Raw genomic sequence first — 17041 nt, 5'->3', positions numbered from 1 at the left:
GTGTGTCTGTTAGGGTTAGAGAGAGAGAGAGAGAAAATGTCTTGCTGGAAAAGATACAATAGGTAAAAAACTGTAAAAATAAATAAATAAAATTTAAAAGTTTTAGATTTTTTCCTAAAGCCTTTGAGGTGTCAGTAACTGTCAGAAGCCATGTAAATATTTATCAAATATTTGTATTAGGATAATTACAGAGGCAACTGAAAAACTGTGAAATGATAAACTTGCGAGTTTTGTATAAAGAAAGAAGCACTCCGTCAAAGCTGAGATGCCAGGTAGTGAAGAAAAACAACTAATCATCACTACAAAGCTCTGTTGCCAGTGTCACATGATTCAGAGCAAGAGGAGGGAAGGCTGCCAGAGCCAAACCAGCCAATCAGATGACTGTTTCATAATTCCAGAATGAGCTAATCTCATGAAGAAAAAAAATCTAGTTCCTTTTTCCGTGTAAGTGCTGCTTTATGGTCATAAAACACACAGCAAACACAACAGCAACGGCTTGGAGAAATGAAACTAAGGAACTGATGCTGGTGTTAAAATAAAATGCATTTTATTAATAGACGAGGATGATAAGCAACAGTTTATCTTGTTGTATACTTCTCCATCTACAGGTGGGTGAGATGTCAAAAAAAAGTACAACTCTAACAGTATTATGTTACTGCAGATTGTGAAATGAACAATCACCCTTCTTCTTTTGCTGTTTCGTACAAATGGCTATAATTTCCCGATCCCCGACACTCTGTTACACACTCATTTCCTTTTATCATTACAGGAACTTTGACAGGCAAGTGTGGGAGGTGGGGAAGAGGGAGAGGGGAGGGGAAACACTCCTCAAAATATGTCATTTGGACCACATCATACAATCTTTGGCTCCCTTCGCAGACCTCAGGTAAAAAGATCTGATTCTCCACAGGACCTGAGACATATCAGAGCATCTGGTCACATTCACAGCAGCTGACATAAATATACTGCAAGGTATTGCAGTGGCGACCAGGAAGGTTCTGCAAGATCACACAATGACAAAACCCAGAAAAAGTGGTCTTGTGTCATAGCCTGGTAGAATCACTACAACAGCTTCACACTGATGATGACAGCACGTCAGTGGTTCAAAAAAATTACTCAGACATGAATAAATACGACGCCTCACTGTGTAATTGGCTGATTCACTGACTGTGGTTGTGTAGCACTGACTGAGCCTTTATTTCTGCTTGGTTGTCCTGGCCTGGCGTCAACTGGATGTTTGGAGGCCTCAGGTTCCGCGGAGGTCAGAGGTCACGAGGAGTCCTGCCTCGTTCGGGTGGTCACGCAGAGCCTCTCCAGCTGCTGAGCACGCTCATTGTGCACAGTCACCAAGGTGCGGTTCTCCTCTGTTAGACGCCTAAACTCCTCCTCTAGACGGGCGATCTCCATGGCAACCTGCTCATCCTCAACCATCTCTGCAAGCAACTTGCGCCTAAAAAGATGAGTTAGATAAAAATATTAGCAGGTGGTGTAAATCTTTTTTTTAAAAAAAGAAAAAAAAAACACATAAAACAGTATATTATTGCTCCAAATTCTACAATTAATTAACTATCAAGTCTTTTTTTCTGTTGCCGTTTTATGTCTTTTCAGTTGTGAAAAGCTGGATACTTTCCCAGCCTTCACTTGGCCAGAGGCAGGGAAACACCCATAACAGGTTCCCAGTTCAGAAAAAGGCAGATTTGCAGACGATCACTCAAATTCATATCTTTAAGCAATTAAGATTCTCCAGCTGTCTTGTTTCTACAGTGTGAGGGAAACCAGAGAAACCAAAAATAAACATGGAAACAATGCAACATTACAGGAAGGGCTGAGCTGGACAAAAACATTAATCCTGACCACTCTGGAATAAGTAAATAAGACGTTTGGTGGTGCATGGTCAAATACTGTGTTATATTCATGATGTGCAGAGCAAATTTTTCTTTATGTAGAAGGAAAGATGGTTTACTGATGTTTGATACAAACCTAAATTACAAGCTAGGGGTTGACAGATAACTGGCCTTGGCGATTATCGGGGCCGAAGAAAGTCAGGATGGGAGGAACTCTAACTTTGTAAAACTTTAGGGAGCTATTTTTATTTATTCATTTGTTATTTGTTGTTCTCCCCCTCTCCCCTCTCCCTTTCTCTTTCCTTTTTGCCACAATTGTACATAATTTGTTATTTACGACATTTATTGCACGTCTGTCCGTTCTGGACAAGGGATCCCTCATCATCCTCTGCCGCTCTTCCTGAGGTTTCTTCCTCACCCCCCCCCAATAAAAGTGTTGATTATGACAGCTACATTGTTGATGTTTGCAATGTTTTGAGTTTGCTACGTTTATGTTTTACGCTACTAAGCAATGAATATTATGTTCCATTTTTGCAAATATATCTCCCAAAATCCTATATCCTACATACACACAAGGCCTACACTTTAGTAAAATGTCCCTAATTTCTGATGAGTTCTTCAGGAAAGACTATTATAATAAACTTGACTTGTCTTTTGTTTAGTCAGTGTTTTTCATGGCAGTTTAGTTTGGGACAGAGGACTGCAAGTTTGCAATGTAATGTTATTGGTTAGAAGTAATGTTCTTGTCTGACAAATGTATCTTCACTCCAATGGTACTTTTGGTATCTTGTAAGTTCAAGTTTTAGTACATTCATGCCACAAAAAAATAACACAAACTAACATTTTTTTTACCACTTCATGAAGCCGTTTGAATTGAATGACTGCAGCTCTGGTTTAGGCAGGATGACCTGACTTTGCCTGGCAAACAGTGATTTCACACTCTGGGAAGAGATCAGCCTTTGGACTTCGAATGGCAGTGTAAGCACACACGCACGCACATGTATGTGTACAACGTGCGTGTCATGGCCTCACGCCTGAGAGTGTGTGAATGTCAGTGTTGTATTACAGCTGGTAAGTGCCAAGTCACATAACAGCAGCATCAACAAAGAAGAAAAGGAGTCTCTATTCAACAATACAGTCTGTCTTTGGAGCTTTAATGACATCACTATGACAAAAGATAACCATAATAAACTTTAAGTCCTCTGGCCATACACATTTGAGCTAAATTCATACACACGTTTGATAGGTTTGCAACAGTGGTGTAAACATTTTTGCGCTTAAAGGTACAAGCAAATTAAACAAATACGAAGAACCAAGTAACTTAACTAAAAATCTATCAATCTGAGCAAGAAGTGTTTTTAGTTTTTACTTTTGTTAGTGGGGCCTCTCTTTCGTTTGCATCGCAAATTAACCCTTTAAATCTTGTCTGAAAAAACCCAAACATTTCTCATGTTTGTTTGCGCTAAACATTTGCGCTAACATTATGCAAAATGTTATATTTATATGGAAAAATTGACCTTGTCTAGTCCAACATGACCTGTCATTAACAATCAGCTTTTCTGAATAAGTCACTTTTTGATTATAATGGACTATTCATTTGAAATCCTCTTATCCAAATACGTACCTATGAAACCATTTTCAGACAGTTTATTTCCTGAAAGACCAGATCCACAAGTAATAAGAAGGAATCATAAAAATAGACATAACTGCTTGATGGTGGAAACTATGGTGGTTATCTCATCTTATCTCTGTGAATTTCCTCATCCACAATCCATTTTTAGTTTTTAACCAATACTGGTAAATCCATCTGAGTTGCATAATTTATTTTTTAGTATTCTATGACTTACACAAAACAAAAAGGGAAGGCATGCGGTTACTGTATAACACAACTTCATAATTACACTTGATTTTTCTATTTCGTATAAGTAACATGATTGCATTCAATTGTAAATAAAATTCTAGCGTGTAGGATTTAGTGGTGAAAAATGCGAAAAAAGGCCTTATTTAGAGCCAGTAACTGATTTGTCTGCTTTTGGCTACTGAAGAACAAATGGCAGACTGTGGAAAAGGACCTGCTGCATATGTAGATAAACAGATTATTATAAGGTCATGAAAACACCTTTTCTACCAAAAGATGCCCCTAAATCCTACCCACTGGACCTTTAAAGTGCAGCTTACTAAAAAAAAAAAAAAAAGTTTCAACCACAAGCGAAACACAGTGCGATTTACAGTAAAAGATAAGTGTTTCAGGTGCATTACTTTTGCGCAGAGTTTCTTTTCATATGAAAGTAAGTTAAAACATACATGTGTATACGCATGTGTGTGGGTGTATGAGTATTTGTGACGTTTACAGCCTAAAAAAGGGGAAGAGATCTTTTTCACTCCAAAAGAATCTATCCAGAAACCAAAGAAGCCAGACTCAGTCCGATTTTAATTGTACAGAATCTTTTCTATGTAACCGAATTTGCGAAGATCTGAAAGAAGAATAGAAAAAAAGAAAGAAGGAAAAACTAAAATTTCATAAACTGCCAAATTGAAGATAAACAAAAAGGACACCATTTTTAATATATAATCCTGTCTACCAAAAACTTCGACATTTTTTTAAGTCATGTTTTTCATGTTTTTTCTTTCATAGTAGGGCTACTTCTTGTATAATCTTTTTGTATCAAGTTAAAATTGACGTTATGTTCGTGGAAAAGATTCAGTCCATCTGGTATTACAGGACTGATTAAACTGACTGACTCCATAAAAACTGGATAGATTAAAGAGTTGAAATCCACTTTAAAGAGTAGAGCTACAGTATATACACATTTGCAACTGACCAAAAGTAAACTGAGCAAATTTCGGAAAATCCCTGCGAAGTGTGTCAAAGTGTTGTTCCTGTTGCAACACTTCACTGTATGTCTGAAACTCTCCTGTCATTCTGCGTGTAATCATATGGGAAGGAACAAAACATTCATCGTCTCACGCAAGACTGTTGGTGACAAACAGCAAAAAATATAAAAATATTCACATTTCAATGGAAATACATTTGATGATAAATAATGAAGTATTAGTATTGGTGAAACTTTATATTGTATGCAGGGTATCAGCCTGAAAACACCATGTGTGGAATTGCCTTCACTTCTGTCTAGTTCTGTCTCGCTTTTCTTCTTAAGTGTGAATCATTGTGTGTGTATGTGTCAGTGGATGTTGGCATGAGAAACAGCGTGAAAAGAGAGAAGCAAGAGTTTCTACCACCCTGACTCATCATGTTCTTATCTAAACTCAAGGCTATACTCATCCCATCACAGTCTGCCTGCCTCTCTATTTAGGAGCTGCCAAGTGGTGTAGGTTGTGTGTGTGCATGTCTGTGTGTGTGTGTGTGTGTGTGTGTGTGTGTGTGTGCGTGTGTGTGTGTGTGTGTGTGTGTGTAGGTGTGGTGGTGGGGTAAAACCCAGGGCCTTGAAAATCCCACTGTTAAGACTACCCACAGCTGCTGAGGGCACAGGGGACAGTGTGCACTGTGTGTGCGTTGCACACCCCTGTTTATGTGCAAGCACACACAGCAGATATATGTGCATTAAAGCATACAGCTGGTCTCACTCAATTACACCTGACAGGGGCTGCAGTTAGTGTAATATTTACCCCAGCATAGGTGCTACTTTTCCTAAATATCCTCCGCAGTCAAACAAAGAAATGCAGTGTAACGTTCACATCTATACATGCTTGATCTTGATTCTAATCTAAAAGTAATTATCATAATAAAGAGCATGCATCTGAAATTTAAAGTCAGACATCACCAGCTATTTAAATATCATCTTGAGGAAACTTCAGTAGATCACGAGATAAACACTGTATTAAAGCTATTAACATGTGCCATCTAGTGGACATTTTGATCCAAGGTGCCTCGCAGTAAGTTTATGTTTCAAACATGCACCTATAAATCATTATTACAAAAACAAATTCTCATTTGCTCTCCTTGAATCAATGTTGCTTAATGTACCAGTAAATGGATATTTGAACATGTCTTCCTTGTGGCTTTCATGCCATTTTGGCCAGAACAACAACAGACAATCTGCTGGTTTATACTGTCAGATTAGAAATGTTTTCTTCTGGTTCAAGCCAGCCACAAGATCTCCTGTTATCATTTGTTAAATAAAATGTATGGGACTCACTTGTGGTCCTCGAGCACGGCGATCTCGTGTTTGACCTGGTGGAATTCTCTCGCCATCCTGCAGTGCTCCTTGTACACCTGAACGCTCTCTCTCAGAGACACACAGGGGGGCACTGGCTGCAAGAGGTCAGATAGTTTAGGAATAAGCCAAACACTAAAAAAAGGAGTGTAAGACATTTTTTAAAAACTGTTTATATCACACAACATGGTTCCAAGCAAATTCCCTTTCCCTTGTTTCTATCAAAGCTCGAGCGCAGGACTTTCACATAGAAATGAATGTCCCTTATATTCAGGCCCTTGTCAAATAAGTTCATACAATGCTGATCAAGCTAATTGCTACCAAGGAAAGCACTCTGTATTTCTCAGTATACTCTGCTTTGGTGGCTGGTGTGGCAACCTTAAGTAATGCATAAATTAATTTATTTTATGTTAAGTTGGTTTTACTTTGTTGTCTATTTTTTTATTTGGCACTGCTTTCCTTTTTTCCTTAATGCTTCATGTGTATGTGCGTGTAATTCTGGTTCTTGCTGAGAGCATGTATTTGGACAGTTTGAAATAAAGATTTTAACTTTTTTTTTAAAAAAAAAAGGCAGGCAGCTAGGCATATGGTAGTAGTAATGACACAAAAGGCATCCAAGAAAAGTTTCTGGAGTGGATGCTCCATATTAAAAACAAAATGCGTTCATAGAGAAGGATTAAATTGAAAATAATATTTGGAGAGAGCTCCTGGGGGCAGGTGACGATCCAAATTCACCTGTAAAAACACATTATAAAGAGTGACATTGTTTATGTAATTACTCTTAGTGCCAGAGGGGGGAGACAAAAGTTCATCACTCCAGCTTTAAAACTAAAAGGCTGCTAAAGTCCAAATTCCTACACATTCCTTCAGTGACCCTCTGACCTTCCCTCCACTGCCCCAGTAGCACCATTATAATGTTATTTTATCCATGACAGGTTATCTCCTACAGTATCAGGAAAATGGCCATGAAATTTGCTGCAGACATCACTATGGGTGAAATATGAGATTGCTGTACTTGAGGACGTGAGACCCAAACTGACTTGCATGAAATTTATAAATGCTTTATGAATGGAAAGCCTGACCTTGTTCTGCAATGGTAGCATGTCTGATGCCAGATCTGAAGATTGCAAGCTCAAATAAAAAACAAAAACTCTTTTAGGGTCCTCAAGCTTGTTTAAGTTTAATTTTTGGTTGACATATTCTATTTTTTAACTATTTTTCAATTAACATTTTTTATTAACCTGCCCCCAACTCTTTGCCAGTGAGTGATTTCCAGAATGATGTCTCTGGCTCGGCCTTCAGTTGGGAAGTAGTTATACTATACAGTATAATACAGTAAGTGGAGAAAGCAATAATGACAGCAGTGTTAATGTTAACAGAGCAAAAGTATTCAAAATCAAAACATATTTCAAAGAGGGGATATTTTGGCATTAAATTGTTGGACTATGTTGGCATGAAACACAAAATGCTAATAGTTTTTTTTTTCAAAGTTAAGTAAAGCGTATGAGAGGGGATTTGGATTTTTCCTTTCATGTCATGCTTTTCTTTACCAGCGCTGTTGATTTAAAATAATTGTCCTCTCTCCTCTTGGGTTGCCCTGCCAACAATACAAGGTGTGTGTTTACTGTATGCAATGCTAGAGTGCACTGTATACCTGTAGTCGCTGTTCGAGGTCTGGGAAAGTCTGAGGGATGTCCTCCACATCTTTTACATCTATTGAGACAGAGCACAGTATTCACTCATTACTTTAAAATAATATTTACAATATAATTTATTACACGTTGAGTTGGAAAAACAGTAAAACAAACACTGTATGATTTCTGCTGTGGGGGAAGAAGTATTCAGATCCTGTATTTTAGTAAAAGTTGCAGCTGTAAAATACTCTTATGAGAAACAGCCCTGCACTCACTTTTTACTCAAGTATATGGAAGCATGAGCAACAAAATGCATTTAAAGTATCACAAGTAAAAGTACTTATTTACAGAAAGGTTCCTTTCACAGTGACATGTTAGCATATACAGTATTTGTATTAATAGCCAATTATTATTAATGCATTAACATGAAGGGGGTATGTTAATATTGTTGAGGTTAGGGCTAAAAATTAATCTAAACTTTGTCAAATCACAATACAGCCTACAACTGCAACTTTCAAATATCAGGAGACACAAAATGTGTTAAAAGAAGGAGTGTGTGTCAAAATGCCATTTAAAACGACATATTGTCACCCTTCAGGGGTGTCCTGGCCTACATATCATATTCTACAGACCTAAGGAGACATCTATGATACAGATCGCCAGAAAACAAAACAAACACAGAAAAACACACACTTTGATATCGCAAATCATATTGCAATTTCAATATCAGTCAAAATAATCAGACTTGGATTTTTTTTCAGTTGTTCAGCCCTAGTTGAGTTAGGGCTACGTATTTTATAAACAGCTGAGTATTCTTATCTGTAACGATGCATCATATGATCATTACTGTTACATATAAAAGAATAAAATTAAGTAACTAGTAACTATAGCTCACAGATAAATGCAATGTAGTATAAAGTAGTATAAAGATTAAAGTCCCACCTTTTGTTTAAGTACTCTATCACATTTCAGTTGGGATTGTGGCAATACCTTTGTCTACTGCAATTGCTGTGAAAATACAGGAAGCATTGCAGGAAGCTCTTACACTGGGAACTGACTTCATGTTATAGTCATATAATCAATGGCTCTCAAACAGAGGTCACCAAAGAGAGTTCTGGAGGTCTCCACAAAAATGAGGAACAGTTTGTTTTAATATTTAAACCCCAATAGAAGTGAAATCAGTACAAGTCATAAGAGTGACTATTCTGATCACAGGTTCCACTTCCTCCATGGTTATCTTCTCAACTATAGTTGACAATTATAGAAAACAAACAAAATCTTTTCAGATGAAATTCCCTGCAGCTAAATCTTATCAAATGGGGGTCCGTGCCTTAATGCATGAAACTTTAGGGGTCCTTCACATGAAATTTGGGAACTACTGTGATATATCTTTAAAACAGTGAGACAAACATGAAACATTGCATCATTTTGACTGCTACTGTTGAAGGACAATCTGAATCATGCCATTTCTTTAATAAATAAGGTTTCACTTTGGCGATAAAAACATCAACATGTTCATTGTGATTGATTACCTTCAAGCCCCTTTCTGCAAGTTGATTTTTTATAGCATGCTAAATGACTTCATTTGATAAATCAAAGCAGTGCATAATGTCTTCTCAGATATTTTTTTTATTGATGTTGTTTGTTGAATGTTCCTGATGTACAGCCAAGTGAGTTGTCCTACAGGCAGTTGCTTTAATGCCTTTCTCCGCCTCATAAAATGGACTAAAATGAAACACTATAGGGGCCTCTTAAATGACACCACAACATAGCAACACAGTGCTACACTTATAAATGAGCCATGTCCTCTTACTGTATGGCAGTAATGAGCTGTCAGATTGAAAGACACGCAGGGTAAGAATACAAACAGTCAAACACAGTGAGCAGAAAGAACCGACAGGCCAGATGTATAGACAGAGAGGGATTCAGACGGACAGACATGCAGCCAGACAGACAGAAACAGACAGGTTGTCTGCACCAGCCTCTGCCTCGCCAGTAATGTCCCCCTGGAGTTGTGGAACACATGTGGAGAATCCTGGGATGATGCAACCGTCTAAAAGCAGAGGTATCAGTGGGCCAGCCTGCAGCCATGGGGCCAATTATGATGTGGAATAAATACAGTTCTCATGCTTAGGATTGACACAGTGTGGGGTTATAACTATGCCTGGCATGAAGTCATGATGGGCCTAGAGGATGATCCCCAGACGAAGCACAAGTCTCTGTGCCCCTGCTGAGAAACATAAGTTCAAAGAGGCAACAACACGATCATCTAGTGCAGGGGTGTCAAACTCAGTTTAGTGCAGAGCCAAATACAGCCCAATTTGATGTCAAGTGGACCAGACCAGTAAAACCATCACAAATCTTACAGTTTAATAAACTTTGAAACAGTAAAATGCTTGATTTTCAGTATGGGTGTAGTTTGAGATGTCCTGAACTCATATATTTCAGTCATTGTCAGAAATTACAGAACAATGTTTTATATAGCTCCTCAATTGTCAGATTTGAAGTCATTTCAAGATAGAAATGTGGGACTTTTACTCTGCAATATTTCAAAATTTATACAATAAAAATGCTTGAATTTTGTGTCCCTATACTGTCAGAGATGCCCTCAAGTAAAGTTTATAAGTTTATCAGTCAATGTGAGGAATCACTATTTAATTTCTATTTCTATTTTCAGCAACCCCCCCCCCCCAAAAAAAAAATAAAGGATAAAGACATTTTCCAATTTTTTAATTTGTCTGAGATAGAATTGCTGGCCTTCAAATTTAATGACTTCTTTGACATCATACTTTACAAAGTCATCCAGAGAGCCTGATTGGACACTTTGGAAGACCGCTTTAAGCTTGCAGGCTGTACATTTTACAGCCCTGGTCTAGGGAATACCCAGAATTTGATTTTGGGTGGTAGAGTCAGATTATGCCTGAAAAGCTCTGGAGGTACAATCAAAACAAGGTACACAGGTGTACACATACTACCAACTAAAGCAGGCCTTGTACAGTTACTTTAAAGGAGTCATCAAAAAAATGAACCCAACTAGACAAAAAACTAATTGGAAAGCGAGGTGAATCCAGGCAAATGGATGGCTGAGGTCTGAATAAAAAGAAAGATAGAAACCAAAATAACATGACTGATTATGAAATGAAAAAGTACTTCAGCAAGAGGACACGTCGCCATGTGGGATGACAAGCAGAATGTCACAAACTTCAATGAATCACTGTTCAGAGTGGGATTTGAGTGTGTCGTTCCTGCTACAGCCCTTCATCTCACTTCCTAAAGAGAAAGACAAGGGGGATCAGAGATGGGCGGAGTAGGACTGGAAGTGTTAACTGCTTATAAATATAGGCCAGTGTTCTAAAAGCTGAACAGTGAATCAGGCAGCGGGACACTGTTAGTATTAGCGGGGAAACCTGACTCTACCATTGCATAGCTGCAGCTGCTGTCCCAGCGCCGGGCCCCTCTGCGCTAAAACATCCCCACAGACACCTTGGACCATAGGTGGAGTAGATCTTTGACTTCAGGTTGAAGATTAAAGAATTAAATACTTCTGGTCACATAAAAGGCTGTGCAGTTGCTCGTGTGGGTGCATACATGTGTGTTTTGCAAGTGCACAGCTGCTCACATGCATGTGTGGTTAGTTTTTAATATGCTGTGGTCCTACAGAAATAGAGGGAGCACCTGTTTAAGTTACGGCGTAGAAGAATGAACACAGTTAAAGTGATAGGGTGCGAGGGGAGCAGGGAGCTGCTCGGGGCAGATTGTGCCCGCTCTGTTTTGGTGAGAGGAATGTGGTGCATGTGTCCCACACATACTGGAAATGCAGTGAGAGTAGAGCCCCCGAGCTTCGTCAGGTGTTAAATGATCAATTGAGTAATAGGTTTAACAAAAGTCTAAATAAGTTGGTACCATCATTTTTGACATGCTGGAACACGTGTGTGTGTGTGTGGAGGCGTTTGTGTGTGTGTGTGTGTGTGTGTGTGTGTGCACAGTTTGTAAGTGTGCGTGTGTTTACCTGATGTGTCGTCGAGGCTGAAGGCAATTCTAACTTCAGATTTATCAGGGGACACTCTTCTGGTTGAGGTGATCATTTATTCCTTCACGAGGCCACAAAACAGAGCTGTTAGCACAATCAAAAGGTTCTCATGGACGGCGAATGTTTTTGCAATAATGAAGCAATTAGTCGATCAACTTACAGTTGACAGCAATTTTAATAATCTAATAGTAATTTAAGAGTTTTTAAATGAAAAAAAAATCAGTGCCTCCAGCTTCTTGAATGTGATTTCCTTCATTTCTGTTTTTTTTTTTAAGTTGACTGTCTCTGGGTTTTAAACAGTTGCTTAGACAGAGTGAGCATTTCAAAGGTGTCACCGTAGCTTCTGGGAAATCGTAGTGGCCATTTCTCACCATTATATTTATAGACCAAACATCTTATCAGCAGATCAATCAGTAGTTACAGAGTATCAACCCTAATTATTGTGCATGCGGTGTCCAATCTGATATGGAAGGCATTTGTTTTATTCCAACCTAGTACATCATTGTGATTTAGAGCTGAAAATGATTAACTCATTAGTTGTCAACTATTATAAAATGTCGAACTAATCTGATAATCGGCTTGAGTCATTTTTAGGAAAGAAAAAAAAAGAAAGACAAATCTCTGCGATTCTAGCTTTAAAAATCTAAATATGTTCTGGCTTTGTTACTCTCTCATAACAGTAAACTAAACATCTTTAGGTCGTGGACAAAACAAGACAACATTTGAGGATGTCATCTTGAACTTTTGTAAACATTCATCTATGTTTTTTACAGTTTTCTCACATTTAATACATCAAACTATTAACTGGTTAATAAAGACAATGATTGACAAATTAACAATAAAATATATATTTCGTTGCAGTCTTTTGTGATTTTAACCACAATAAACTAAAGACTGAACTCAACAGGTGCTGTTTTTAGTTGAAATACAAGTTTGCAGACTCTTTGATAAAGCACATGAATAACCCTTTGAAACCTGAAATAATTGGCTTGATTTCTTCCAAAATATCGGTAGATGGCTATGATCGATGGAACACGAAATGACCCAAAATTAGCAAAAAAGATAGTAAAAAAATTTACCTAAAATTTGTGGATTAAATAAGTACATTTAAAAAGAATAATACGTTTTTTAAAGGAAATGATTTAGGAAAAGTCCTTTAGAATTATAACTTAAAATATTTTATTTTAATTATAAAGTTTTCCTTTCATATAGATTTTTTCCCTAGACATTGTGCCCCAGCTTAAAAAAAAAACAAAAACAAATTCTAAAACTACCAGTTTCTTTTTTTTTTGTTGCTCATTGCCATTTCCTCGTGTTTTTGACAAAAAGCACACCAATTTGCTCAGGGTTCAAAGGTTTAAATACTTGAGAAAGGTATCTGGAAGCAGCACAAGAAAAATGATGTCACTCCAGTTTTCAAAGGGTTAATGCAGTATAGGGCTTTATGAATACACACAGACACACTGCAGCCACCAGTTTCATCATGCATTTAGAGTTGCAGTGGGATTATATAATTAGGGAGCTTTGACAGACTGGCTCTGAGGTCTGGGTTTTGCATGCCCCCCTCCAGTGTAGGTACAGGCTTTTTATATCAGGCCATTTGCCTGCTTTAACCCCAGTAAACCCTCTGTCTCACACAACAATGACCTTCTACACCAGCGAATAAGCGCGTTTTTAATTAGTCTCTCTCAGAAAATGAGAGCATTATGAGTGAAACAATGAAACATAATGTAGACTTATGATCCACATAATGATGATGAGTTTAATCCATACGGACTGTCTCCAGCATGCACTGCTGAGAAGGGCCGACATCATCATTACCTGAAGCAGCGCGAACCTGTCCCAGGAAATTCCGTCTAATAAAGTTTAAAAAAAAAAATCAGTCAAAAGAGTACGTCCACAATATTGATTGTTGTCTGTCCCCTATCGGTCCGCAATGAGGACTCTTCAGAATCAGCACAGGTCGTCTCTCAGCCGCTGCATGGCACAACTAACTCTCCAAGGTTTAATCTCCGCTTCCCTTTTAAGACAATTTTAGTTTATATTCAAAAGTTTTCCGACATAGTCAAGGCGGCCATCCACACAACCAGCAGCTCAAGTTAGCGTGGGCATGGACATGTTATCCACGGAGTGCGGCCACGCGGCGGAGAGCAACACAACAGGGCGCAGGCAGCTGGAGGAATGCCGTCCGCTGTCCCCCTGTGGCGGCCCGGGCCCAATTAAATGTCTCAGATGACATGACTTTAGCCCGCAAAAATGTCCAAAGCCGCAGCACTGTTTTGAGTGACACGGTCATGCCGCTGGGATGGTCTTTGGCTTTGCAATAGCTGTGCAATGAGACAGTTGCTCAGAATGAACATCTCATGCTATTATAGCACCGGCGGAAGAAAATAGAGAATCCCAGTCTGTTTATCTTCTGGGGAGTCGTTCTGGGAATAAAGTGCAAGGGCAGGAACACCTTAACCCTGGTGATAGACTTTTTATAACCAAGGGGAGTCTCTTGCAATAAATAAGCTACAGTATCCTACATCAGACATGGTTCAGGCAATTACAGACGGACTTTTTGACCGTTTGAGACTTTAATTTCTTGGGAAGAAGACAATGATCTATTAAAGTAGTGGCCCAAAAAATGTCAAGAAATTAGTAACAAGTACAAGCAAATCATTATTATTATTATTTATTTTTTTTAAAAAAAAGTGGGGGGGGGGGGTCATACAACAAGAAAATGACTTGGCAAAGTGCTCGAAAATTATAATTATGTAAATAAATATATAAGCATCTACTGGTTTCTTGCAGTTTGTGGAACATTTTTCACTAATGTGTACAGGGTTCAAAAGTTGAAATACTTGCCTAAAAGCAGCACAAGAAAAGTGATGTAGCTCCAGGTTTAAAAGGGTTAAAGGACCTCTGCGGAATTAACACTGGACAAGTTTACTCATCACAAGGAGTACTACTCAGCCTGTAAAAACTGTTGAATTTTGATGTTTGTGGTTCTACAGGATCCAGATAATCCAGATGATGTCATCAGTCTGAAAAATAAAAACTGATCCAGGATTCAGACTTAAGCCCCTTTTACACATAAAGTCTTTCCCTGAAATGTTCAGGAACATTTTCTGCATGGGGTCATGTGTGAATGGTAGGGATCGATATTTAGAAAATTTATTCAAGACTACTCACATTTTAGGCAAGATGCCAGAGCAGCTGTGCTGTGAATGACAGCAGTAATATTGCAGGGACACACACATAAAAGTTGCCATCCATTTGTCAAAAGACTTCACGGGGAGTGAGCAAACTAATCACCAGACTCCACTGATGATGTATTTCAATCTGTATTTGATTTATTAAGTGCTTAGTGTTTAATTCTTTTATTTTTTTTAAAAAAATGGGGAAATACCAGGGGGACAGCTGTCTTTCACATCATCATCTGGGTTAAGTAAAAAAAAAAAAAAAAAAAAAAAAAAGCATAGAAATGACACCAACACAACTGTTTCATCTTTAAGTGAAAATGTATTTAAACTTTCCACCACTTCTGAGAGCTGTAGCCCTCGCTGTCAACTTTATCATGCAACTTTGCTGTGGTCATGTCTGCTACCTTGCAGGAAATATCTGGTGTTTGGTTATCATTAGTTTGCTTATTTACTGTCTTTTTTCCAAAAACATTACTTTTTTCCTATGTAGTTCCTACTTGGTGCATGTCTACAAATGCTGTGATTATCTAGCTGTTGTGAGGTGAAAGAAAATAAAGGCAAAGTGCTCTTGCTTGATTAGCCAATATTGTGTTAATTTTTTGAAAGTCAAGCCAAGGGCCATTTAAAATTGGTCTGAGGGCCACACTTAGCCCGAGGCTAGACTTTGGACATGAATGCTTTATGCCAAGACTTACACAAGTGAACAACTCTGCTGTGTTCACGTACATCCGGCCTTGCCCCATCATCTTCCTCTGTTGTGTTTTAAAGTGGTTAGCATTCACAAGTGTTGCATCACTACCATCTGCTGGACTGTCCCTTGCCCCATCTATTCCACTATGGCCATGGTCATGTGTGAAAAGGTACAAGATGGCTATGTTCCTGAATGTGCATGTCTGAGTAGTGAAAATCACTGGTGGTGCCTAAAAGGTTATCCCCCTAATTTACTGCAAAATGTGAGTGAAAGTGGAAAGGGGCTGTGATAAATTTAATTCCCGCCGTCCTGATTGCATTAAAAAAGTATACTTTTTTAACTCATATTTTATGCATATGCTGGAGTGGTCTTTATGACAGATTTCTTTAAAAAGTAGATTTAAAAAATATCACAATATATTGCCTTGCTTATAGTACTGCAATATATCCCTATATTTTGAACTGTAACTTGTGTCGTGGTGTGCATTGCATCGCCATATTCTTGACAATGAAAGTGTTAAGCTGTCAGCAAATTCTTTTAAAGATGAAACAAGACTGGTTTCAATTAACTCTGAAATTACACAAACTGAAATCACTGATATAAAATACACCTAATGGAAACTTTTGAAAAAGCTATCTATTGCAAAACATTTTTGATGTTGCATGAGGTGGTATTCGCAAAACTGCAATTGAAACACTGAAACACACACTAGGTAGAAACTGGCTCCCAAGTTGCATAACATCACTCAATAGAAACGCAGTCATCTCACAATTGTGTTTTATTAACCCACACCATGCCAGAAGCAGGTGAACCCCAGGTATTTTCACATGATCTAATCTGGCCTCCATTAGAAAAGTTTGTACACCCCTGGTCTAAAGAAAATACACGATTGAGTTACATCGTGGGAAATGAAGGATTCAGTGCTTTTGAAGATTGATCCAGTGTAAGGACAAGAAATCAGGATATCCCTGTTTGTGGTTGTACTCACTGTTTGTTGATGATCCAGGGTGCTTTGGCTGGACGTTGATTCGCATGAGAGCTGCTGAGTGACGCTAAACCATAAATCTGGTTGTCGTGTTCAAACGAAATCAAAAAACCCAAAACAAACATTTCCCCAAAATAAATAGTCCTTTCAAAACAAATTCCAAAAAAATGGGGCGATAAATTCATTTAAATATTAAAAGATTTAACCGAAGAAACGGCGGTTGAAAAGTGTATCCCCTTGGCATCTTTCCTGCTTGACGAATTTAGCACACCTGCCTTTAATGAGAGCACCTGATGCCACGTCAGGTGATGCGTTCAAGTGACCCCTCTAAAAATGGTAAATTATAAGGGCTTTATAGAAATAGCTCAGACACCCTTTTAGATAATTAAAATTTTTACAATGCTGTTTTTCCTTTATCACCACAGATAGAAGATCATGGTGCTATCCAGTGAAAAACAAATTCTTTGATTTTGAGCTTTTCAGATAAACCAAAG

At 38.2% G+C, this 17041-nt stretch overlaps 1 protein-coding gene across 3 annotated transcripts; it reads right to left on the bottom strand.

Moving 5' to 3' along the window:
* Positions 1 to 528: 528 nt before the first annotated feature.
* On the bottom strand, positions 529 to 16800 carry map3k7cl (map3k7 C-terminal like). 3 transcript variants are annotated; one of them, XM_042499749.1, is made up of 5 exons: positions 16551 to 16800; positions 11663 to 11744; positions 7674 to 7732; positions 6002 to 6117; positions 529 to 1450 (listed from the first exon to the last, which is right to left on the bottom strand). In XM_042499749.1, exons 2-5 carry the CDS (start codon positions 11736 to 11738, stop codon positions 1270 to 1272), a joined length of 432 nt encoding a protein of 143 aa, XP_042355683.1. In that variant the 5' UTR covers positions 11739 to 11744; positions 16551 to 16800; the 3' UTR covers positions 529 to 1269. The 3 variants fall into 3 exon arrangements, with proteins under 3 accessions (XP_042355683.1, XP_042355684.1, XP_042355685.1); XM_042499750.1 differs by lacking the exon at positions 16551 to 16800 and adding an exon at positions 13505 to 13858; XM_042499751.1 differs by lacking the exon at positions 11663 to 11744.
* Positions 16801 to 17041: the final 241 nt, after the last annotated feature.

Source organism: Plectropomus leopardus, chromosome 13 (genome assembly GCF_008729295.1).
Source record: "Plectropomus leopardus isolate mb chromosome 13, YSFRI_Pleo_2.0, whole genome shotgun sequence".
Lineage (NCBI taxonomy): Eukaryota > Metazoa > Chordata > Actinopteri > Perciformes > Serranidae > Plectropomus > Plectropomus leopardus.
Note: the sequence above shows the minus strand (reverse complement) of the source record. Positions and strands in the feature narration are given on the sequence as shown.

What these genes read in the sequence shown, in the direction of transcription:
- map3k7cl (XM_042499749.1), bottom strand. Translation starts at nt 11,738, where the DNA reads ATGATCACCTCAACCAGAAGAGTGTCCCCTGATAAATCTGAAGTTAGA. An exon ending in ACCTCGAACAGCGACTACAG is followed by an intron (nt 6,118 to 7,673) that starts GTATACAGTGCA and finishes GACCTCTTGCAG; the next exon opens with CCAGTGCCCCCCTGTGTGTC. An exon ending in GCCGTGCTCGAGGACCACAA is followed by an intron (nt 1,451 to 6,001) that starts GTGAGTCCCATA and finishes TCATCTTTTTAG; the next exon opens with GCGCAAGTTGCTTGCAGAGA.